This window comes from Danio rerio, chromosome 15, assembly GCF_049306965.1.
Source record: "Danio rerio strain Tuebingen ecotype United States chromosome 15, GRCz12tu, whole genome shotgun sequence".
Classification (NCBI taxonomy): Eukaryota; Metazoa; Chordata; class Actinopteri; order Cypriniformes; family Danionidae; genus Danio; species Danio rerio.
In genome coordinates this window covers 19,502,706-19,529,609 of record NC_133190.1, presented here as the reverse complement: position 1 = coordinate 19,529,609, position 26,904 = coordinate 19,502,706, and the positions used below count along the sequence as shown (strand labels likewise).

The 26,904-nt window shown below is 35.0% G+C and overlaps 1 protein-coding gene across 1 annotated transcript; it reads right to left on the bottom strand.

Moving 5' to 3' along the window:
• Positions 1-1,801: 1,801 nt before the first annotated feature.
• On the bottom strand, positions 1,802-24,022 carry clptm1 (CLPTM1 regulator of GABA type A receptor forward trafficking). Its single transcript, NM_001003647.2, has 14 exons — positions 23,937-24,022; positions 18,555-18,679; positions 16,973-17,096; positions 16,706-16,864; positions 15,367-15,484; positions 15,106-15,191; positions 13,409-13,529; positions 13,051-13,295; positions 7,424-7,517; positions 7,151-7,341; positions 6,965-7,060; positions 6,747-6,882; positions 4,863-5,030; positions 1,802-3,017 (listed from the first exon to the last, which is right to left on the bottom strand). Exons 1-14 carry the CDS (start codon positions 23,988-23,990, stop codon positions 2,839-2,841), a joined length of 1,896 nt encoding a protein of 631 aa, NP_001003647.2. The 5' UTR covers positions 23,991-24,022; the 3' UTR covers positions 1,802-2,838.
• Positions 24,023-26,904: the final 2,882 nt, after the last annotated feature.

Below are 26,904 nucleotides of genomic sequence, written 5' to 3'. Positions count from 1 at the left end.
GACCTTGACCTGTCCACTTATTTTACACAGAAGCGGGTCTCCTCCTAAAGTGACATGTTGAGGTCACCTGAATTTGAAACATTTAACACTATTTAGATAAGAGATTCCCAAACTGGGGCTTGCGGGCCAAAGTTGGCCCTTTGAAACATTTTATATGACCCGCCATCCCAATTGAGGATATTGGGGGTATTGCCTTTACATATTGGGATTTTTTTTTACATATTGTCATACATATTGCCTTTTTGTAAACTTTCGTTTTGTTAAACTACAAAAATTCAAATTTCCATGAAATGTTGTGATTGAATCCGATAGTTTTTAAATCTACAGTTGCTCGACGGATAGACCAAATTTAGAAGTCCTCGGCGAGCAAATAATGGCAAAAGCAGGTGCAGATTGATTGGTGTATTCAGCATCAAACTCCATTTTTGTAAATGTAATTCTTGTTTTCATTGTTATAAATAGTTTATAATAATACATTAGTTTAAATGTAGTTAATATGATTAAAGTTATGTGTCCTATTTATTTTGAAAGAAATGAGGAAATGATTAATGGCAATGTTTATATTGATCTTTGGCCCTTAATCGTGTTTGGTTACCCCTGATTTAGAAACTAACAATCTTGAGAACACAATGCATTAATTTCCTTTGACGATGATGTATTTTCACCGCTAGGTGTCACCACAATATCAAAATATGCATCCGCGTATATTTGTGAACATTGCTGAAATAAACGAGAGGGTGCTCGCTGCAGAGCCATTTGAGGAGAGCTGAGCTCCAGCGAGGGGGAGCTTAAGCTTGAGCTCCACCTTTCTTGCACTTCTTCTACGAGTGATGTCACTGGGGGTAGGGTTAGGGGTGGCGTTGGTGTACGCATTAAAACAGCTTACAGGAGGATGAGCGACAGCTCATGCTCCCCCTCGCTGGAGCTCAGCTCTCCTCAAATGGCTCTGCAGCGAGCACCACTTGGGAATAAACCACTACAAGCTCAACACAACAGAAATTGCTCGAGGAGTCAAAGACCCCCAAGTGTCTGAGACCAGACTGAAGGCTAATCCATGTACGAGTGGTTTTAACTAAAAATAACCTGCAGTGACAAAGTACACCAGTAATATGTTTCTCTAAGTTATTGAAAGCTGCTTAATTACCCTATTTATTGAAGGCATAGTCCTGGCATAAACCAAGTCCTGTTTGTGAATCCAGCTGAACATTGTATTGCAGACGTATTAGATAAAGGGGAGGGGATCAATTGTGTTAAAAAAAAACTTTTTTTTTTTTTTAGAGTCAAAATATCTAGATGAAGTAAGTATAAAGTAATACATTTCCTTCTTTTATACTTTTTAAACTTTGGATAACCCATTTTGATAGTGCCTCTTTCTAAAAAATACTTCATAAACCCAAATAAAACTTTGCTTTTGCCCATTGATGTTTCTCTAGAATAAATCTAAGAGATATTTTAATAATTAAATATGACCGTTTTCACAAAGAGTCATGCTACTATGGTAAAATTATTTTATAAAAATACTAAATGATGTATTATAATTAGCAGCTAAGTCTTTACACTGGTAACCACAACATATTTTCCAGAACAAATAAATAAAATAAGCATATTTGCACCTCAAATGGAGCAATCAAATGTTTCACATTTTGTCCAAAATCATTATGTGGTTTCTATTTAAAATCTTCAGTATTTACTCATTTCTCTTGCTGTATTTATGAGTCATGCTTCATCTCAAACCTTTCAAAAGTATGCAAAACAAACGCAAACATAAAACTCATGAGACAAAAATAACTCCAATGTCCACTTTAAACTGTACTTAAGCTTTACTATAAACATGAGTGATCAAATTTTGGAACGTACCAAAATAAAAGCCCAATCAACTCAGAATTACGGCACCAAAATAGGACAAACCAGACATTTCGTCCCACGCAAGTTCTTGGACTGTGCCATGAGTCCAGCCGAACCGGACACACGGAGACACACTGTGGTCCAGCAGTGGAGTGTGAATATAATGAAACTAGTTCTCAGTGAGAGGACTGGCAATTCAGCTATTGCTAGACAGATTAACGTCAGCAGGATTACATTTTACAAGCTGTTAGGCTGTACAGTTTTAGGACATACAAAATAAAAGTCAGAGGCTTTGAAAAAAAGAAAAGAAATCATGACCATAGTTATTAATAATATTAATATATAATTATATATTAATACCTACAAGGCTGTTATTTCTTTATTTTTATGTTCAAGTCTGCAACATCAAATCTTGTTTTAAAAACGTGGAAAGTCTCTCGTCTCGCACGGAATTGACTGTTTGTTTGGTCAGCTCCGTCCTACTCTACGCTGCTGCGTCCTGGTACCCCTTCACACATGGAATGAACAGAAAATAAGTACACTGAATCAGGAGAACAGTGAGGTTTTGTTTGTCCTCTTTTCCTTAATCTTGTACTTCAAAAAACAAAATGATATGTACTGCAATCGCCCTATTCACTCCAGCCGATGGGATTTAATCTCGGACCACCTAACCCTTCATGTTATTAGTGTTTCCAACCCAAAAATATACAATACAGTACATCACATTTTACTTCACTTGGACTGCAAAAATATGGGAGATTGGAAAAAAAGAAGAATGATTTTAGGAATTCTACATTAAATATATTTTTTTCATGTGGATCCCACACAACGGAGGATCGTTGAACTGAACTTTTTTTTTTCCTGCAGTCTTTTACGTAATACCATTAATCCAGTTCCCTTCCCTGACAATTAAACAAACTCAGCCTCGAAGATGCATCATGCACCTTCAACAAGACCAGAGGACAAGGGAGAGGAGGGGGGGTTAAAAGGGGGTTAATCATTCTTCTTCTCCCCCTCAGGTTTTTCTGTGATGGCAGCAGGTGTTTCGCCAGCTGCCGGCTGGGCTGAGCTGTCCTTGCTGTGGTCCACACCGCTGGTCCCGAACTCATTCACACGGTTGGGATCCACTCTGTAAATCCAACGCTGGTACAGATAGATGAAGAAGACCACATCTGTGGGGGAAAAATTGACAACATGTCCAATTAAATAGCTAAAAAATATTAGCAGTATTCTTTTGTTTTTATGAATGATGCATGCTAGGCTGTGGCTCATTAGTACAGTTAACATTACTGTATGTATGCTTAAAGGTGCAGTCAAGCGGCAACCTCTTGCGATCCCTTGTGAAGCAAATGTGGAGATAACTGAAACTGCAATTCACCGAAATTCTGCTAGTCCTGGCTCCATTATAGAGCAAATTTCTATTTACCCCACTGTTAAATGACCAACTTTACAGTAGGAAAATGGTGTTTACAGTCTGGTACAAAGAACGATTTTAGTTCATATAGCTAATATTACCCTTCATGACAACTGTGAGAGGATGAATTTTCTATTGCATAAGTAAGGGTGTGGCCGCTTGAGTGACAGCTAGGTTGCGTCACTTTACCTCAGCTGATTCCGTCTGATTAGCCGCTGAACTCAGCAAATACATATATACATATGCATATACATATTCAGCGTATTTTTGTTTTGTTTTATGTGGCTTTTCATTCTGGTCAGAACACAAACGAGTTGCAGGTAATAAAGTATTAAGCGTTGAATATTATACTCCATTAAAAGGAGTTTTCATTCTAACCATCACCTGAAATTAATATTTTAGAAACGGCTTCTATTTCTTGCTACTGAACAACAGAAGACAAAGATCACCTCATGTGCTTTATTCAGTGTTAAATACTAACAATGCGAGTTTGAACGCCATTTTACATGACATTTAATGCCATACTACTGAAAGCAGCAGACGATAGTTCACCTCAGATCTTGAAAATAAAATAAACTGTTTGAAATTGAACTTTAGAACCACGACTTGCAACAAATACAAGTGATTCAGCATGTAAATGAGGTTTAATATGTATTAATTAGATTATAAACCTTACCATTTTGTTGGAGTGCAGTAAGTGCAAATCTGTGCTTCTGAATGGCTGTATTTAAAATTCTGTTGTGTTTCATCTGGTGCAAACAGCAAATTGCTTATCACTGCTAATCTCTTCACGTAATGTGTTATTTGTGTTACAATATAACCTGCTCACATAATGTTTACATTTGTGATATTTATATCATTTGCCAATTAATAACCTCATGTGGAACTCTGAATCTGCGTCTCATTTCGGAGGCTGTTACTGTCCACCAGAGGTCGCATTTCAGTCGCAGGCACATACTTTAAAAGCCTTGCTGACTGAATGAATTGCTCTGTTTTCCACCAAGGCAACCAGAGTGCTAAAATATAATTGACTAAACTGGCATTGGGCAAGTGACCAAAACAAAAACATACATTCCAGCACAGAAAGCACATTTTCAAAGCAGAATATCGGACTTTAGCATTGTTTTTCAGATAAACAAGAATGGTCACTTGGCATGTTTCTTAAATATCCGCAGACATATTTTAGTATTTTTATGCTTTACAAGAGTCAAAAACTTACATACAGCACCTTTAAAGTCTGCATGAACCAGAGGTCAATATGTTGACGTACTTCCAGCTGAGAGCTGTAGAGGGTGGGACTTTCTTTTTGTGCATCATTCACTGGTAGCAAACTAACAGTAAGAGGGATGTGGTTTAAGAAAATTGTGTTTGAAATGAATATTGCGTTTTGAATGTTGAAACAAATGGTCAAATTTTAACTTAAAGATTACCCAAATTTTCACATTAATTGTTCACCTAAAGAACATCAATGTGAACTAGCAAACTAAATACGATACATTTCGATTTCACACAGACTTTAAAAGATACTATTCAATGTAACAAATAATTGAAACATTCATTTTGGAAAATTCAGGATGTCAGAGGGAAAGGTGTATGCACGTACCATCTCTGAGACAACCTATTCTGTACATCATTGGCATCTTGATGACGAAGGCAAACAAGTCATCTATAAAGGTATTCAGAGCCTTGTAGGTGAGCATCCTCCAGGGAAGATGGGCTACTGACTTCATCTTGTAGTTGATGAAGAGCTGCGGCGTCATGGTGATGAAACCTGGACGAAACAAAAAAACACACGGACATTTAACAGTTGCACGAGTCAGAAGAACAAAGTTTAAAAAGCAATTAGGGTTTGTGACAGATGACTAAATAACAAATCAGTGTTTAAGAACGACTTGAACTTGTATGAAGCTGTTCAGAACAAAATACGACCAAGCCGAATGTCAAGAATCAAACATCTTACGATAATATTTTTGGCTTGTAAACAGCTTCAAAACACCACTGGTCTTTTTGACAATAATAGAGCAGGTAAGGTGTAGCTCTGAGGCTCTGCCAAAAGTAAAAACTTGGAAAAGCGGCTTTGAAATAGAAACTGAAGTATTAATTTTATTTAAATATGACTCTGATACTTTATTTATAATACTTGTATAAGTGTTTTTCTTATCAGGGTTGTATGAATAAGCATGATGTGACTTGATTACAATGTGAAAGTTTGCAAAAGCTCTGCAGTTCAACAATGCTATGATCAGATACTTTCTAAACTGCTGTTTTTTCACCACTGTAATTTTTGTTATGTTTATTTTGTTGTCGAGAAGAAAACACAGCACCTATTTATATGCTCTTTCAGCAACATGAGTGGTGTCAGAATGCTCACTAAATGCATTACTAGTGCTTAGGTATTTTGACTGCAAGCAAAAAGAAAAAACATATCTGTTACAAGTATATTAGGGAGCTAAATGATTCAAGGGTCTTGAAATGTTTTTGATGATTTTCTTTTTCAACTATATATTTTTGATGAAAACACATCAACAGAAAAATGTCATGCAAATGATAGGAAGCTACAAAAAAGTCAAAAAAGAGATATACATAAAAACAGCACAATACAGGATGTAAATTAAATCATTAGCTAATGTGTTATTCACAAAACATCTATAACATATGAGAATATATTGTCAATAAGTTCTTTACAGAATATTTTGTAATAATTATTTACGTATTAATTTTTTTTGTGACTTCCTAATATTATTTCTGAACTACTATTGGCATCAAAGAGAATCACGAAAAATTGGTCCTGTAGCTCATTGAACAGTCATGGGGTTGATTCTCAAGAAATGCATGAAAGAAGTAAAAAAATAAAATAATATAAACTGATAATAATAATAATAATAATAATAATAAAAGTTAATAAGAAATGTAATTACAAAATATATCAAATTTAAAAATTAAACAAAACAATCAAGAAACAATAATAATAAAAATAATAAATAATATAAATAAAAACATAAAAAAAAAAAAAAATATATATATATATATATATATATATATATATATATATATATATATATATATATATATATATATATATATATATATATATATATATGAAATAAAAAAATTAAATTAAATATCATTTTTTTTGGAAAATTGTCTGCAACTCTATTTAAACCATACCAAAGAGCCACATCTGACAAAACGTTTCTCTGTAACTTTCATTATGAAATCCATTAAACATGAATATATTTCAACATGCAATCATATCCCCAGGGCTAACAACTGGATTTCACAAAGACCATACAGTGCTCTTTCTTATTCTATTTCACAGCACTGTAGAAAATCATTTGAGTCTTAAATGCTAATAAGTTGAATTCCCCTTTGCAGTGTTTTCCTCAGGCATCTAGTTCTTATTTGATGTGGACACAGTCTGGGAGCGTGCTTTTGGTAATCACAATTGCATGAAGACATAACAAACATGATGTGAAGCTCTACTTACCAAAGGTTAACAAGAACCCATAAAGCATACTGAGCACCCACGAGTACCAGCCCTTGTGTTCCACATATAATAAGCTATACACTGCATAGCATCCAAACAGAGGGTACAACAGCCAGGACAGGTACTTAAAGGCCATCTGGGGAAAAAAAACATGTTAATCATGGAACAATATGAATTCATCTGAATTTGCTCTAATGCAGCTTAAAAGTGACTCTTACATCATCATAGATTTTGGTTGAAGACTCCACATATGTGGACTTGTCTTTGAATACTAATCTTGGGACAATTCCAGCAATCCTGTTCTCTCTGTCCAGCTAGAAAAAAAAAGAAAAGAAAAGAATGAACATCAATTTAGCCCTAGCCATTTAAGCGGTCTAAAATGTCTGGCAGTGGCTTCATCTCACCCTGACGTCCATGACTTTGGTGATCTTCCAGAAGTCGATGAGCAGGCCAATGAATACGCTGACCTGGACCACAAAGTTGGTCTCGTTGTCCAGGATATAAAGCAGCACTACAAGAGACTGGAACACTCCGAATATGATGGAGCGTACGGAGAGTCCCTCCAGAGACTGACGGCTGTTCCAGAACTGGATATCTGCAGAGAAGATAAAATGAGACGGTACTGCTCAGATCCCAGAAGCCACAAGACTCAAATAATCAAAACAGTATTTATTTACCATTCTTAAAGGCCAGGAACTCAAAAATGCTGTGGACGATGGAAACTACAATGGTCAGGCCTAGGAGGTAGGGGTTGGTTTCAAGCAGAGCCACCTGTTAAAAGAAACAAGCAAGCATATAAACACAAAAAGACTTGTAAATGACATTTAATACTGTGCTTGTTGAACCGTTAACATTATTTCACCTATTCATGAGTCTAATTTGTAGCATAATGCAGTGTTTCCCAACCCTGTTCCTGAAGGCACACCAACAGTACATGTTTTGGATGTCTCCTTCAGAGGACCCATTCATTTTTGGTTTGTAGACTCTTCTAATGATGTGATGAGCTGATTCAGGCGTCTTTGATTAGGAAAAGTTTTAAATGTGGACTATTTGTGTGCCTCCAGGAACAAGGTTGGGAACCACTAGCTACTGTATGTTTCCATCCAAAAATGCAAATTAACTTTATGCACAAAACTGGATTATCGTATAAAAGACGTGCGAATAAAGCAGCGTTTCCATCCAATGAGTCAAAGTGAACAAAATCATCATTTCCTGATTAACTGGCGCCAAATATCAAAAGTAAAAACTTAATTTATCACAGTAGGAGAAGCTGTGTGAATCTTTTTTTCATTTAATAAACGACTTGCACCTCATAAGGCAATCCTGACATGTACTGAATGTGCGGTGAATTTGAAAGCGTCAGGCGCGAAGCGCAGATGCTCTTGACAGCTCTGGAGGTCATTAATAATATAATAACACTAATACTTAAATGGTAAAGCCTGGTTTATACTTCTGCATCGAGTGATCGGCTTGACCCATGGCGCATGACTTGCGCGTTGTCGTGCATTTATACTTCTGCGCGCTGTTTCTGTTGCGCTGCAGTAACACTTCCGTAACGCTAGTTGGCAGTGAGATGTTTTTGTTCCTCTGTGACGAGTTTCTGCGCTGGTATTTTGTTTTTTCTGAACGCTTTCTGAATGTACAAGTGGCTCGAACTCACTCATGTTGAGGCAGGAACCGGCGGACGTGCAACAACTTTAACCATGAGGTAAACACAAAACAAAACTTTTCATCTTGAGCTCCTTCATGGGACTCGGCACTAGTAAACATTCGCTCTAAAGAACTTGCATAGCTCTCGTCATAGTTATCATAGTTTTATTCAAAACTTATTATATCAAACTGTTTATCATAGTTTATCCGCATCTTTTTTTTATCAAATGAAAAGATTACTCAGTTATGCGCACGTTTTTTTATGCGCATTTTCAAAACTTATGCACATTATGGCATTTTCATCAACTAATATTTTACGCGCATCTCTTTAATGCACATAAAATAGGAGGAAGGAAACGTAGCTACTGGCATATCGAATACTACTTTAAGGTTAAAGTCTCAATGAAACTACTTTATAAGCACTTTATGTAATTTTATGCCGAGTTCAGACTGCATGATTTTAGCCCTGATTTTGACTCGCCAACAGGTTTTGAGAAATCGCAGACAAACACCTGAAATCAAAGGCAAATCGGTGCTCGTGCATGTAAGTGACAATCACATAGTATGAACTATCAAAGACGTGGTCTGAGAGAATCGCAGATGAGTCGTCGATGCCTGCAAGATATTTGGTGTGCTGAATATCTGGAGCTATCGGCGATTCAAATCATGCCGTGTGAAATGAGTTTTGACTGAAAATAACATCGGCGATCGAGAAGTTAAAAGTGCTCCTTTTCAGTTTATTTGGACCCAAGAAATAGAAGGAAAACTAGTGTAAATTTAGCAGGAGCACCCCTGTCTGTTTGACATGTATTGTGAGCAATATCACAACCGGGTCAAAAAAAGAAAGTTGAGGAGAAATTGCTAATTCCCTTCAAACCCAGGTGAGCAAATATGTACATTTTCTACCCCATTAAAGGCTTCTTTCTCGTCATGTAGTCAATAACAAGAGATATACTACATGTTTTTGGTTGTAAGATGTAGCTTGGACAAAGTTGTCGCTGATTCTTTGTATTGTAAAGTCATGCAGTGTGAAACCCACTTTCGTCAATCCATCTTGCAGTGTAAACAAAGCAGCAACAAAACGCTAAATCAGATAGTCATGGAGTGTGAAAACATCTGTGATACGACTACTTTGAAAATCATGCAGTCTGAACTCAGCATTAGATGTTGCTCTTCTGAAACGCATTTTCTGCCATGGTGTTGCTTTTATCCATTTCACTGTAAAAACTGAAAAAATAAAACAAAATATTGTGCAATATTAACTTATTGTTAGGGGTGTAACGATATTAAAACTGAACCGAAATATTGCGATACACCAACCACGATACGTATCGCGGTACTCTCACGTCCCCTGCTGCCCATTGTTGAGGTTGACGTCACTTGTCTAACTAATTGAACCAATTTAAACACATCTTTATTATCACATTTGATGAAATTGTTTTAGTAATGATGAGGTTTTGTTCTAAATATTATATTCTACAGTTAGTATTATCATGTGACTTGATTAGCATCACACTCGTTACTACTGGACGCAGGATGGCTGCTTCACATAGTACTGAGATTGCAGATCCCCCAGACACATTTCAGTCATCTGTGTGGAAACATTTTGGTTTTCCAGTTGAGTACAGGAATAGAATTCGTGTCGTAGACAAAGCGCACACCTGTCTGTCTTAACTGTTTCACGAAACTTACTTGTAAGGAAAAACATTTAAAAAGTGTGGTAATTTCACAATGTGAGGATGTAAGCAACAGAACTGCCAACAAAAGTGATTTAATATACAAAAGTGAAACCAGAATAATGCACAAATATACAAAAAAAAAAGAGATATTTACATTAATAAAAATAATATAATTAAGTAGCAAATTCAAACAAAAGTATCAAACAAAAATTAGTTAAACTCGAGCAAGGGGATGATAGTGAAGACAAATAAAAGAAATAAATATAACAAAACAATTCTAACTCATGAATAACCCCTCTTACGTCGCTAAAACTGATGAAAAGAAAAAAAAGGTCTTCAGTGCCGTGCGCCGCATTCTTCCCTATACTGAATAAAATAAACAAAGATGACCTTCACCTCTTACCTGATGTCTTTAACAATACATTTTCTACGTGTTTGCAAAATGGAAATCGTATGACATTTTCCCTATCCACCATACACTAAGAGTGAACTTGAAGAGATAAAGCTATATTGTCGGGAAGGAGCGGAGCCAAAAATTATTTACAAATCAATTGAAATAAAAATGTACAAACCTCACAAAATTTCTTAAAGTGGGCAAAAGTAATGCAAAATAATTTTGCCCAAACGAAAGTTAAGCAAAAACAACGAAAATCATAATCATGTCAGAAAAATACACGAAAAACGAGATCAAAGGAAAAAGCGCTCTCTCCCGCTCTTCCTGACATGCTTTTACATTCCCGCGTTGCGTCGCCAAATGATGTTCCCGCGCTACGTCGCTAAATGATGATAGATCGGTCTCCTGACCAATCAGCTGTCAAAAAGGCGGACCTACAGAAATGACAGGCATCAGCTGTCATGAAGGCGGACCTACATAAATGACCGGCATGGAAGGAGCGGGAGAGAAAGAGCGAGAGATCGGAAGGCAAACATACAGTCGGCTACAACCCTAACATTAGTTTCAGACACAACTGCAATGTATTTTACTGGTGAATATGTCATGTAAAGACACTTTACAAACACATTATATATATTTTTATGTATTATATACATAAATAACATAAATAAATATACATAAATAAATAACATAAATAAATATACATTTTATATGTATTATATGTATTAAATACACATTATGTATATTTTTCATTAATTTAAACGAAAACCTATCTATCTAACTGAAACCATAGATAATCAAAAATGAGCGTCTGTGTCAGCACAGCGATCAAGCCTCTCATCGGAGAATGTGGATATTATGGTGTTTTTGAAGAAGATCTTTCACTAGTCTACACTGCAGTTATTTATTTAATTTTAGTTTACTTAGTTAAGATGGCTGCACTAAAGAGTTTTTTTCTGACTAGTCTGTATTGGAGGTATTTATTTAATACTAGTTGTTTACTCGGGTATCCTGACTGTACCAAAACTGTGATGACAAAGTTAATAAAGAAAAAGTTAAGATGTTCTTGTTATTAAGTAAATTGTCCCTTAGCATTGCTGTTAACATGACATCAACCCTAACCCCACAGCAAACAGAAACCGAACCGAACCGAACCGTGGCTCCAAAACCGTGAACCGAACCGTGCCTTTGGTGTATCGTTACACCCCTACTTATTGTATTTACTTAACTGCCATTTCAAATCGGCATCAAATCTGTGATCATACTTGAGTGTGGACAGTGCTGAAAACGCCACTCTTGCTTAACTGTATAAAAAAAAAAATGACTTTTTTTGTATTTTTTACTTGAACTATAGGGTATTTCTAACTGCATTTTACCAGGTTTCATCAAACAGTAAATACTTTTAAACATGTTACGAGACAGCCCTCACTGTAGCAGGTAGCACAGTGACAAAACATATGTCAATGTCACATACATGTTAGCACGCATGCATAGCGACTGCCTTGTTGTTTTTGATTTTTATGAATGAATGCATGTAAAACGTCTATAACATCGACGAGCATGCGTGAGCGGTTGTCGCTAGAAATGAAAATTATTTGTATTATTTATTAAATTACACATTACAGCGTGTTATTACAGTCTACACCTACCCCAAACCCAACCATCACAGAAAGTATTCTGGTTACAATGTCAACTACGTAATGGATGTCATCATCTTTTTCTTCTTGTATTTTTAAGGTGGTTGGCACCCAATATTTTGGTGCATTACCGCAACCTTCAGCTCCGGAGTGTGAATCAGAGAATACGTTTACAGACTAAAGCATGGTTTCCAAACCCTGTTCCTGTAGGCACACCAACAGTACACATTTTCATTTATTTTCTTTCAGCTTAGTCCCCATTTCAGAGGTCACCACAGTGGAATGAACACCCAACTATTCCAGCATATGTTTTACACAGTGAATGTCTTTCCAGCCGCAACCCAGTACTGAAAATCACCCACAAACTCTCACATTCACACACACACTCATACACTACGACCAACTTTGTTTACCCAATTTACCTATAGCATATGTCTTTGGACTGTGGGTGAAACCGGAGCACCCGGAGGAAACCCATGCGAACATGGGGAGAACATGTAAACACCACACAGAAATGAACCTGTGACCTTCTTGCTGCGAGGGTACCCACTAAACCACCATATCACCCTCTACACAAGTTCAACATCTGCCTAATCAAACACACCTGAACCAACTCATCGGAACATTAGAAGAAACTCTAAAACCTGAATGGGTCAGATGAGGGAGACATCCAAAACATGTACTGTTGGTGTGCCTCCAGGAACAGAGTTGGGAAACACTGGACTAAAGTAATGGACACTACTCGAGTATGTACTACATTTGAATTTACTACACGACTGTTAAAAAAGTATGTTCTATATAGTATGGAAGTATATGATTTTGAACGCAGCCTTACAGGCTGCAGCAAGGACTATTTGCATGTTTTGGACATATAACAATTGATATTGTAGACAATAACACTTGCACAGAGCTAACAGAGATATTTTCTTGAGCTCAGAACTCACCTTAACAGAATCTTGGTCCTCGTCTGACTGCTCATAAGTGTCCTCGCCCAGGAAGTTCCAGGGAGAGCGGGCACTCTGGGCCGCATACAACTGCCAGCGCCACAAGGACAGGGGGCAGTATGTGAGACGAAGGGGCAGGTTTAGCAGGGTGTCATTTATGGGGTAATAGTCCTTCTGCAGGTTCCAGTAGTCGTTGAAGTAAACAATGGGATAGTAGTCTCCACTCACTGCATCAAACTTCACATCTGAGAAGAACAAAAGTGCTGTGGTTAACTACAGGCAATTCTAGATCAATTTATCAGCTGGGTCCCTTCAGTTAAAAAAAAAAAAAAAAAAAAAAAAAAAAAATACCACTTACGCTGGTCAAGGGGAGGGGGCACAGAGCCTTTCACCCAAGCCGTGTGATCATCTACCATGTTAATAGTGAGATTGGGATGCCAATGGGAAATGATCTCAACAGGGCCATGACTCTCAGCTCTCTGAGAAGTTGTGAGAACACACAAAGCAAAACTTTAGAAACTGCACATCATGTATATAAATATATTTTATAGAGAAGTCAATCCCAAGATGAAACAAGACAACAGTGAATATCAAATCAAAACTGTTTTGCTCACAATTGGTGATCTGCAATCATTTCTAATTGGTATTAACATGTTCAAATGTGTCTCATGACCACATGCACTCTCCTTTAATCAAGACTTTTCCCTCTTATTTCCATTACGCTGTACATTATTTTTGCAGAAGTGATATTGAATTAACAAACTCCTGTTGCACTTCTTACGAGCGATTGGCAAAGCAAGTAAATGAAAAGTTGAAAAGAATGAAAGCCTACAATTCTACAATTGTGCTGCCTACAATTGTGCTGTTTTAGCACAGCAATGTATAAATACTTTGTTTTCCTGCACTTTTTTATCAATACATCCCATAACTATGATATAGTCTGAATGTAGCTGGTTTTAGTGGCCGTTTATATTGTTTGATTGTTTGTTTATTTATTTATTGCCACATCTGTAAGTTATGGCTATTTATTGGCAAGATCAATACACATCAAAACATTACATGATAAGAACAACTTCATATTTCAATAAGAGATGATACACAAACAAATATATAAATAGAAATAAATAAACCACAAAAAGTAAATTAAAATATTAAATATGATTTTTCAATTCAATATTTGATAAATAACTTAAATTCTTCCTGGTGATGCCTTTTTTAAAACATCCAAAATATTGTCTAATTTATTTATTTATTTGTGTTTTAATGCCATATTAGCAGCATTGGCTAAATTCATGGCAAAACATATGCTAAATATAAAATACAATCATACAAGTTTCTTAACAAACATACATTGTATTAAAAAAAAAAATCTACAAAAAAAACATACAAGTAACAACAACACTGAAAATATACAGTCATATACAGTCTTTTAGTTTAATTAAAGATACATACTCTAAAATTGCTCCAGAAGACACCTTTTTAAACATTTCATTTAAAATATCTCCACAATAAAAACGTTCTCTAATATCATTTAAAATACACATTATGTTAAAATGTTAAATATTCTTGCACAAGTCACAAATTGGTCCCTACACCTTTCAATAAATGTGCATGTACAAGTTGAGTGTCCGATTCGAAATCTTGTATGTACAACCTGGTCATGTCTATTTTCAAAACGGTTACATTTACAAATGGATTCACTTTATACAATTTGTTATTCCTACATTCATCCCATTCGCCATTATTCATTAATATACAGATTTAAAACAGGTTTAACATCAGACACAGGAATTTTACAGTCTGTTATTTAAAACTGTTAGGGCTTCCTTAGCTGCTTTATCTGCACGTTCGATTAAAATAATGTCTAACAATACTTTCACATTCTAATGAAATATGTTTTATGGGAAGAGCAGCTTGACAGTAATTACATGTTGGTTGCATCATTAATAAACAAATAGAAATGAGTCAACCAAGAGTGACCAATTTGGCATCTGATATAAGCTGTTTATATATTCTGTTCTATCCAACTTGATAAATATACATTCTAATACTTACCTTGATCATTTCTGGATCAGCTTCAGTTTCTCCTGTCAATAGGTTTTTGGTCTTGAGGAACTTCCTCCTCTTGTACTTATTGAGCACTGTTGAAAAGGAAGTGTGTGAAAACAGGCTTTAGGCTTTTAAGCGGGTTCATCCATGCACTGGTAATTTGTTATTACAGGCCTGCTGACACAGGCAAATGTGTGAACATGAGAAACACAAATGTACCAGTGGTGAGAGACTGTGAACGAAACAAAAAAAACTAAACAAACTCACTTCGAGTGGCATGGACTGTGGATAGTCTGCGGTACTGGCCCTTGCGTTTGGGGTCTGGGTGGAAGCCACTCTTGGTGAAGTAAATGTGCATGTATATTGAGCCATTCTGCTTCACACTCTGCATGAACAAACAAAGGTAGACTGTTTATTAAAGGCATAGGTAGTCAACACAAGGGTTCAAATAAAACACATGTATATTTGGGTGGACATGACCATATAATGCATTTTAGATATACAGTGCTCAGCATAATGTAGTACACACCATTTTGAAAATGAATATTTTTATACATTTCTCAGTAAATTTAGGCAATGTTTTTGGTGCATTTAAACAAAATAGGTTTATTAAACATATATATTTAAAAAAAACATATTTTAGTCACAAAACATTTGGAAATTGAAGATAATACAATTAAATTCAAGCAAAATATTGCAAAAAAATTACAACCTACAAAAGTTCAACTACATTTTTTTATTTTCTTGCGTCTCTTGATTTTTTCTCTTTTTTTTACATTTGTATTTAATATTTTTCTTTAACATATAAATTTGGCTGTACTAGTTTTTGGAACGTTATCGTAAGTTGTTTTGTTAGATAAGCTCCAGATTTGGCTTCAATACTGACTAATCTAATGTATATGCACAAATCGAATATTGTATAGCTTCCAATTAAAATATGAATTAAAAAAAATAAGATTTGTGAGGGGTGTACTTCTTTATGCTGAGCACTGAATCATCAAGATCTAAAAAGATTTGTTGCGAAACCCTTGATCACTATACATGTATTTTAAGGCAGCGGAGAGATCATTAATTTTTTTATTTAGTGCCATGTCAGCAACAAAGGCTATTTTAATGGCAAGAACATTTCATTAATAAATATACAATTATAAACAACAAACAAATGACAACATAAATTAAATACAATCTTTAGCGTTAATACATGATCATTCTAAAATTCTTCTCAGTGACACTTTGGTAAAAATGTCATTGAGAGTTTATTTCATAAGACAGCAGAGAGACATCTTTTTAAAGATATGCCAGTCTTTTTAAATTAAGTTTTATTTGTTCACTATTAAAAGTTTTTAAAAAGGTAAAAATGGAAAATCTTTAGATTTTTAAAGTGATACATCTTATTAAATGCTAAAAGAGTTGTGAAGCTATTAACATACTTGTGTTTTACCATGTTCTAGTGTGCGTCAAAGCTTAGTAGGCACATGTACTGAAAAGCACCAAAACAATACCGCCGTGCAAAGTGGTTATAAATAGTCAATTACACGCCTTCATACATTTTCAAACTGTGCATGTCTCAGACCCATCACATTCACAGCAAGCAAACATGTCTCACCTCAGAGAGGTCCAGCTCTTTGTAATATTCATAGCAGCCATCTCCCGAGTCCCCTGTGGTCCACTCTCCATAAACCAGATCTTGCTGGTACCAGAACAGTTCTTCTGTATTGTTAAAATCTGTAAATATCTCGCTCTCTGAGATATACACATATAAATCCTGTAAACAGACAGGTGATGGTTATCAAACATGAACCTACTTTGAATTTCATTATGTGCTTGATTATATATTCTGCTTATGTTGTTATACATGAAAAGCTACGAATACCATAAGAGTGTCCTTAGGGAAGAGGTTTCGGCTGGGCACTCGCGGAGCTCCAGCAGGAGTGTTGGGATCTGGGGTTGATGGACCTCTGCGAAACCAGCTGCTAATAGCCCAGATGATAAAAATCCTGGGTAAAAACATGAGGGGGTTAACTTTAGACGTCAGTCCTATGATGTTTAAGAAGAGTATTCCCAGATCTCATGATGCAACATTGCTATTTTAAACTATCAGCTATAACGTGAGAGTAAAAAAAATATATATATTAATATTATTTCAGCCCCTTTAAATAAGAGTAAAGTCAATTTTTGAGAAACACCTCTGGAGAAGGTAAATGCTGTAACTGTGACAATACACTTTAAATATTGCGTAAGTGTGAAATATTAGGAATGCAAATCCCGTGACATCAATTAGAGCAGTCAGAACAGCTCTGGAGTTTAGTTGTTTTCCCCTCAGGGGATGTCCATCGAGTAATGCAGCCCTCAGGACTCACACTGGGGTTGTTACAGTATCATGATCATATCTGGCAATACCAGTAAACCCGGTAACCCAATTTTCATAACACAGCAATGCCAGAGATGTCATTAAAATCAAAAGTTGAGCACAGCCAGAGCTTCAGACTCATGGCAGATGGTCTGGACTCTTTAGCAGGATCTTTCATTTGCCAACAACAGCACAGAAGTTGTCTGAATGACACACGTAAAACAACTAATCACAGTTTAATATAAAATAATGTTAAATATAATGCTGATGCATCTACAGAAGAACATGCAGAAAATTTAAATCTCCTGGATGCATTTTAAAGAGTCTATGCACATACTTCTGAAAATCATGCATTTGGCTAATCATGCTAAGTGACTAAAACTGTCACAAAAGTAAACACCACAGTATCCTTCCATTATGATTCTATGTGCAAAAATTAAGAATCTGATACATCTCATAGAAACCCTAAAAAATCCATATAACAGATCACAACTTTGAAACTTTTTCAGTTTTTTTTTTGAAAGCTTTTTCAGTTTTGCGTTCCAATGTTCCACTTCAGCACATGACATGTGATGTGAGACTCTTAGAACACTGATTTTGCATAAATATTACCAAATAAAACCATTTAACTGTACTGAAATCCAACGGCAAACACAGCTCAATCACCATTAATAATCTAAAATGTTAGCATATACTTTCTAAAATCACAACAAACCCACAACAAACCACTAAAAGGCTACAAAATTTACATTCAAAAATAATAAAATAAGTATTAATATTCAAATTATTTTAGATCTGTTGGCTCAATCCATACTGTGGAGTAGCTATGAACCTGTGTTCAATTCATCCCTACAACTTAATAAACAGTAGTACTTAAAAAGACATGAATTGTTGTTTTATTAACTGCTAGAGAGCGAGTTACAGTTTGCACTGTCAGCACCTAAGCGTTTTTACTCCTCGTAGTAAACATGCTGCTGATGATGTGACAATATAAATGATTTGAGTGATTTGATGTGAGTTACATACTATAGCTTTAAAGTGAGAACAACAGGGGGAAAATAGTTATGAGTTACACATAATTTAAATTTGCAAGATCTGAACTCACCTAAAGAGGACACCTTTAATCACCTGCCAGGCACTGGGCTGTTGTTGTTGCTGTTGTTGGGGGTCCTGTGCAGTTGCACCTGTCTGAGCTACCTGACCAGAGGCAGCTGCCCCATTACTGCTCACCTGCACAAAACATTTAGTGATAAACAATTAAATATACATGCAAAATGTTTAGTACACATTGTACAAGGGCAGCACAACAAAATGGAAAGAAATTGCAACTGCAATTAAGCAAATGCTGTGGTTTTTATGAACATCTTTTCACGGAAGATCAGTAGTAAATCTCCTTCAAAGCCCAGAAAGCTCTCACATGAAACTCCAAATACTCATGAAGACTACATGAAATCCCTATGGTGGTTGCTAGATTTAACTGCTTACACTGATTAATAAACACATAAATATGGAATATTCTCACAGAAAGACTTAAACACTTGACTTAAGTTATGAAGCGAGCGTGAAGTAAAAATGTCTGAAATGTGGCATTTTCACATGCTTTTAGATGTAGCAGCAACAAAGCCATAGTTTACAGAGAAGCTACACAGTCATTATCTTTAATTTCATAATCACACAAATTAACCATCTACGATAATGAATGTGTTGCTGTGTAGCTTGTAAGTGAAATACAAACCTGTGTAGTAAATGTTGCTCTAACTAAAACTGCTGGGGCCTCATGTACAAAGACTTGCGTGGAAATCATACTAAAACATTACGTACGCACAAAGCTGTAAATGTGCGTACGCAGTGTTTCATACATCTGAATTTTTTTCTGCGTACGCAGATTTACAGCTTTGTGCCAAATCCCACGCATATTCTTTTGTACATCGGAATGAACGTGAAACTGAGCGCAACATGCACGAGCACAAAACCCCTCCCTGCCTCCTCCCCCATATGAATATGCTAATGACTCTACTTTGGCAAAACCCAAACGAAAAAGCAATGGCAAAAGCAAGCAAAAAGAGAAACTTTGAACAGAATGTGAATTGAAGGTGCTGCTTTCGGAGGTAGACTGGAGGAAAACGGTGTTATTTGCAAGTTTGTCCTCCGGAATTAACAACAAAAGAAAAAAAATAGAGTGGGAGAGTTTAGCTGATGCGGTTAACATGTTGTAGTACCCTTAACAGTCTCAGTGGCGCAGCTCGTAAAACGCATGTTAACATGTTTTGACACGTACGAGCATGAACTCTCGAATCCAGCGTCTGATGAACTCTTTCTTCTTTTTTCCCCCGCTACATATCAGATTTTGCCAACTATTTATCACGAGAAAGACAAGTAGGAATCATTAATAAGTCTGTGCATTATATTTTATTCGCACATTTATTGAATGGAAATGTTTCCGATTCACGCATGCAAATTCATCTTCAGGTGGTGCCTTTATAGCAATGTGCATGCAGTAGATCGTTCCCATTACAATGGGAAAACAGGCGACCGCTGCAAATTGTGTTTTAATGTTTGGCTGGTCAACTGTATGGTATGGAAATCTTATATACCTGCTAGATGAACCTGTCTCATACAGCTGCCATAGCAAGGGTCAAAGACACTTTGTAGAGTGCAATTTAACACAACTGCCTCTAGGAGTCGCCAATGGAAATAAAACAGACACGCACAAAAAATGTAATATAGCTAGCGTGGAGCTGCGCACATTTTCACGTTCAGTTCATCGTTAGTACATCCAAACGTGAGCAATTCTGAGCGTGAAACCTGGCGTATGCAAAGTTTTTGTGCGTACGCAATGTTGATACATGAGGCCCCTGGAGATTCACTACTGTTTACAGTAAAAATGTGCAAAACAATCACCTTCAATTAATCGTGCAGCCCTACATTGTACACTATAAGATCAGACCCAGATCACAAAAGTAGTTTTTTATTTTTGCGCCTTTAACCACATTTGTTTTAAAACAAAAATCTCCAAATAATAAAATTCAGATTATTTATTATTTTTGTATTTATTCATTTATACTTTGAAACACCTTTCAGTTAAATAATTGACAACACAATATTGAAAAGAACAAATATTGCATTATCTCTTTAATTTAAACAATTCATATTATTATTTACTATAACTCTGTCTGACATACAGAACTACAATCCAAAGCTCAACTACAATCCAGTACTAAGTTAATGATTACTGATAATCGACATATTTAAAAAAACAAAACTGATCTTTCCTATACCACAAAACCCACACACATACCCGCTTGTTTTTAACTACTAATTAATATGAGTTGAACCAATAGGATTCTTACTTCTTTGTGAAGACTGTAATTGTTTCATGTTCAGTCCACTTAAATTTGTAAAAACGATTTAGTTAACTTATTTAATTTGTGTTGAGACAACATGAAGGAATATTGTGGAATCCAGCATTTTTTTTACATTGTAATATGTAGGTACAGTCCAACTGGTGCTTCCTGACAATTCTGAAAAGAAAAAGCTCATAAAAAGCTCATACTTTTTCAGACTGATTCAAGAAAAAAAGAGGCTGATAAAGCTTAAATCAGTCTGCCATTGTCTCTAAAGAAAACAAAATATGACCAGTTTCAAACAACGTGGACACAAAGAAATCACTTCCATAAATATAATTTCAAGTCCATAAAGCAACTACTGCACCTTTCATGTACCTTTGTATTCCCATCATTTGCTGTTGATCCACTAAACAACTAAACTAAAAAAAAACTAAAAAACAATTGTTCAGAGAAAATGATTTGGATATGACACTACTGGGTAAATATTAACTTTAAATCTTTTTAACTGCAGGGTGAGCATAGAATTGCTTCTGACTGGATTTAGGTCAAATAAATGGAGACAGAAGATGGGAATCTGATTTACAAATGATTCCGGTTACAATCCAGATGTCTGGAGACTAGAGCTAACAGCTTTGAGATAACAACAGGTCCCAAAAGGCCTGTCACCAAGTCCAATGATTGTACCTCAACATAATGCCAGAAACATACAGAATAAAAACATAAAAACAACACTTTTAGAAGTTGTGATATAAATGTAATAAGCAAAGTAAAGACTTGGTTGCTATTAACATTTGCATTTAGACACTTGTGTAGAGTATTTATTCAACTTAAAACTCTCTATCAATGTTTCCTGGAATGACTTACTAATAGACCTCATGCAGGGTCAGATGGTCAGCTAACCACTGCCAACACTGATTCTAAATATGGGGTCCCCCCCGAAGGCTCTGTCATGAGACCACTATTGTTCTAAATATGCAGCCAAATCAAAGTGCATTGTAGTTTTCTGTTGACATGGTTAATAGGTACACTTCATAGATGTATCATAGATGTAAATTAGTGGTGTAATGGACCCAAAATCTCACAATTCGGATCACACTATGGTTTTTTTAGTCACAGATCGGACCATTTTTTGGATCAGCCAAAAAGGAGAAAAGACAAATGTAATTTGCTTTCTATTCATCACAAAAACAGTACTGCAATAAACTTTTGGTTTTAACAAACAGAACTTAGTACCTGTGATTTTATTAAAAATAAAATGAAGAAATAATCGGCTGAATAAAAATTTTGTTGTATAAAATTCTGTGAAAAATTCACTGTTACTAATACTGTTGCTGATAATGCTAAATGTGCAAATCTAACATTATAATTCATCCAACCCATTTTTACTTATAGTCTTATTTTCAATAAATAATTCAGTTATTCACTCATTAAATGCATGTTTCATTGACAAATGTGTCATTTTTGAAAAATTATTCAGTGGCATATTTTTGATATGCTAGTTTTTGGTCAAGTAAAGCTGCCTACAACCTTCATTTTTGAGCGTCAAGTTAAATGCATAAGAAGGTGATTTTAATCTTTACCATAAACTAAATTATAAACTGTCCTCCCAATACTTCTGTATTATTTAAAGCCTTAATCTCTTTTTCGCTCTTTGCATGTTTCAAATGCAGATTTGAAAGCAGCGATTGGACGGACTAATAAACACATGCAAACCAACACCGATTATAAATTATGCTGCATGGTTGTTGAGATCTCAATGTTTTAATGATTACTCATGCAGCTTACACATGCAGGCTAAACAAATAATGACAGAAAACACCTTTAATAACCTAAGAAACCCACCGCATCCCGAATAACCTACCACTACTTCTTCAGTCATCATATTTTACAGCAAAGCATTAACAGTCACTCCAACTTGATTAGACAACAAACAAGACATGAATGTAAAAAAAATAAAAATAATAATCACACAATTTCAAATTAAATAATTACATCAAACCAGTTTTCTATAAAATCACCGAGCTTAACAAGAAATCTACAAAACTACTGAGAAACTGTCATCTGTTTACATTTGGCAGCCCACATTGTGTTGGAAAAAAGTGTTAGTGAACCAGAGTAGGTTTATAAGTCATAACACATTCATGACCTTTATAACCTGTGTAATCAGTAACCACTGGGTTATTCATCAAGACAGGCAAAGCTAACCTCACTAACATAATCCCAGCAGCTAAATGCAAGTTTTAAGTCCTGATCTGTCATCCTGAGAGTTTAGATCCAACTCTGGTATAAAACCAGAAAACCAAAGTCCTGATGTTCTCAAGAAAAGAAAAAAAAAGATAATACATTAAAATTCTCCATGAAAGCAGATCTCCAGGATCAAATCTGACCATCTCTGACTTAAACCTATTACCCAAGTAGCTGACTACACACAATATGCTATAATCATTACTAAAGCAGTCACTACCACCACAGTTCCTCCATCCATACAAAGACACGTGCTATTGTGTCACGATAGGGTCTACGTTAACTAGAAGATTAATAATCGGGATTGCACAATACTGCCATCTTTAAACTGCTTTGACATGTGAAGCTAACAGGAGAGCTAAGCAGCTAGTTAGCTTACGTGCTAACACTGATCAAGTCATACAGTCATTAGCATATAACACATTTAACAATAACATTTATAAGCAGTCATCTACATTATAGGCTATTTCTCAGAGCCTACTTAGTTGTATATCTAGGCAGCATGTTATAACGTATAAGGACATTAAATGTGCGTTCAAACTAGTTGATGGCTAAAATGCTGTCAAGGCGAGCAGTAGTTTACTAGTCTTCAAAATACAGCCTGTAAGGGATATATATATATGGAGTTAAATTAAGCTTTGTTGTGTTTTCAAAATAATAGACCTGTCGGTTAAAATAAGCCACACAATCGGAAAGACCCTCCGTGACTCAGGCAGCCTTTCTCCCCCACTGCATGTTGAATTAAAGGGGTCGTTGATTCAGACCGGCAATCTTGTTTTCTTCTTTAAAACAGAAGCGAAGCACGCATTTACTCTCGTGGACGCGTAGACTGTACTGAAACTGTTCGTTGACACGTTTAACCGACGGCTACATCCTGTCATTTCGGTTATTCTTACCTCTCCGTTGCTTACGGAGGACTGCTGTGTTGCTTGAGTCTCCTGCGCCGCCATCTTACCTGTCTCTATCGCACACTGTAATGTGCTGGTATGTAATCTGATGTATCGCGAGATTTTTTTGGTCTGGAAGCTACGAAGTACGAATTTCCGCGAGTCGGTTCTTTTGATCAGTTCGCTTGTAATGAATCAGTCCAAATATAAATACGTCATGAATGAGAGACTTTTCAACAACAACAATAATATCACTTATAACGTTAGTCAGTAAACCCTACATAATCTCTCATTGGCCTGGGTTCATCAGAGGTTTAAACTGTAAAAAGATTTGTTCATAATTTTTTTTATTTCAACCTAATTTAAAGAGATCTCATTTAAAATTCTGCATATATTTTATCCTGTCAAACATTTTCTTTCCAAGTTTAGACAGTCATAGGATCAAAACTGTTAATTTGCTTTGTTACAGCCAGAAACTGTGCTGTGTATTTTTTTTTAATTGTCAATTTACATAGAAAATATTATACGAGATCTCCAAAGTCATAACTTTTTTTTTTTTTTATTAGAATACCAACATGTTATTTGGGGATTTTTAAACTGTAACAAAAAATTGAAAAGGAAGCTTACGTTATTATGATAATATGATAATATTTACATATTCAGATGCAAATTTAATAACCAAAAACATTTTACCCTGCTATACTAAAATAATTAGAACATTAGAAGTTTTTCTTTCTTTCTTTTTGTATTTGTATTGCTCTGTACTTTGTTCTTTAAGCATTATTAATAAAAACAACAACATTATTAATAATAAGTAATAATAATAAAAATCAGCATCGTTTTATTGCTGTTTAATCATTGTCGATGAGGCTATTTGTTGTAATTCCATGTCTCAATTAGTTGATTTGATGATTCAGATTGTGATCTTTTTTAATTCAATTTTAATTGGTTTTTATTTATTTATTTTAGTTTAGATTATTCACCCTCAAATGTTTTTGATATTTTTGTATGTTTATTTTAGTTTTTAAGTAGCCTATATTTAATATGTTATTACAGAATTCCCCCTGGGATGTGATTTGATTTACCTTTTTTATTGAACACAAAAGAAAAATAATATCGATAGCAGCAAAAACATTATTAAAAAACACAAAGTCAGTGGCTACCAGATTGCAGCATTCTTCAAAATATATTCTTTTGTGTTTAACACTATGCAAAGAAACTCAAGCAATTTAATTCATATTTTGAGAATTTGTACTCCATACTTGTTTCTCTTTATCATTTATTAGATCTTTTAATTGTATTTATGTAATTATATAATTTTGTGTTGTTGTTGTGGTTATTATTATTATTATTATTATTATTAATGTGAATGTAAACATTGTGAATGTAAATTTATTGTTATCTGAGTGTTGTGTAATTTTAAAAGTATATGCCTTTCTGTAATTGTTCAACCATTGTTAATAAAAAAATCCTTTGTGTAGACTGTCAGAAAAACTTCTTTAAAATATGTAAATTTACATCCCTTTATTTTTTTAACAGCAAAATAATTATTCAAAATGATACCATTTATCTTTAAACACCAAACACTTATAACCAAATGTGAGCACACCTGCATGCAATACTTTCTCAGCCCATCATTAAAATAACGAGCTTAAATGTCAACATGTATAGGCCAACATAATTAAAGAAACTGTACTTCAAAACTAACATGTTAAATTCAGCAGAAGTTGCACAACCCGAAAAGTTGTATATTCAGAATTAGGAACATATCAGTTTTTAATCATGTAATGAAGGATTATATTTCTTATTAAAGAAGTCAGAAAGTAATCATAGTCATAGTAATCTTACACTTTGTACACTGTAACAAGCAATTAGTTGACTTTATTTTAAAAAGTGAGTAAAATTAGCAATTATTAAAGTAAAGTCAACCTAACAGTTCAGTTACAACGAGTTTAATAATATTTAAATTAAAGTCAAGTTGTTGTTTTTAAAGCAATACGTTTTAAGAAACTAAGTTTTTACACTGTCAATATAATCAGCCAATGTAATTTTCTGTTATTATTATTATATGATTGCACTGTAAAACGTGTTTAATTTAATGGAAAAGTGAGTAAAGCAGATGCCTTTGAAATGATTACGTAAATGAACTGTTTTCACAATTATAAAAAAAATTTAGGTCAACTTAACAGTTCCAAAATACAATGGGTTTACTCACTTTAAAGCCAAGTTGTCGCTTTTAAGGCAACAGGTTTGCTCACTGTAAGTAAATCTCTTTTTTCAGTATGTGTTCAAAGAAGAGTTTAGTTTACAATGTTAGTTTAAGACAGCAAATAAAAAAAAAGTAATATTATTACTATTAATGATGAGTAGGCTCCCAGCAAACAATTTTGTGTTTAATAGATGTCTAATAGACATCTAAACGTACAGTTTGGTTAAAACAGGGCTAAACTTGGGCTGTCAGACAGATTAGACAGATTAGACAGACTTTCTATGTGTAGTCATTCATTTCTGTTTATTTTTATGATTAGTTTTGGCCTTTTCTATTAGGTTTTCACTGACAGCCCAAATTTAGCCTTGCTTTAGCCAAGACGACTTTGTTTGGATGTCTATTAGACATCTATTATACATCTTTTTAAAACAAAAAATGCTTGGGCTGCATCCTGATCAAATCTAATATGGGTCAAAATATACCTATAATCGAGTACTCTAAAGTGAATTTTTAAAAAGTGCATTCTGAAAGTGGGCTACTTCTCAGTTTAAAACTACCTTTTTCTTTTCAAAAGAGCTGTCACAGATTACTATAAAGGCACAAAATCAAATCAGTTAGCTAACCTCAAAACTGTCTAAAAAAGCTAAATTACCAGCATAACAATTATTTTCCTCTCTCGCTGTGTGTGTGGCTGTTATCGGAGAAATGAGGTGAAGTTCAAATTAGTTTCAGCAATTACCTATAATGCTAGCTAAGTTTCGTTTTTGA

Bases quoted from the DNA above. Each gene is read 5' to 3' on its own strand.
- clptm1 (NM_001003647.2), bottom strand. From the start codon at position 23,990: ATGGCGGCGCAGGAGACTCAAGCAACACAGCAGTCCTCCGTAAGCAAC. The intron at 15,485-16,705 runs GTGAGACATGTT...TTGTTCATGCAG, and splicing joins AAGAGCTGGACCTCTCTGAG to AGTGTGAAGCAGAATGGCTC. The intron at 7,518-13,050 runs GTGAGTTCTGAG...TTCTTTTAACAG, and splicing joins AGGACCAAGATTCTGTTAAG to GTGGCTCTGCTTGAAACCAA.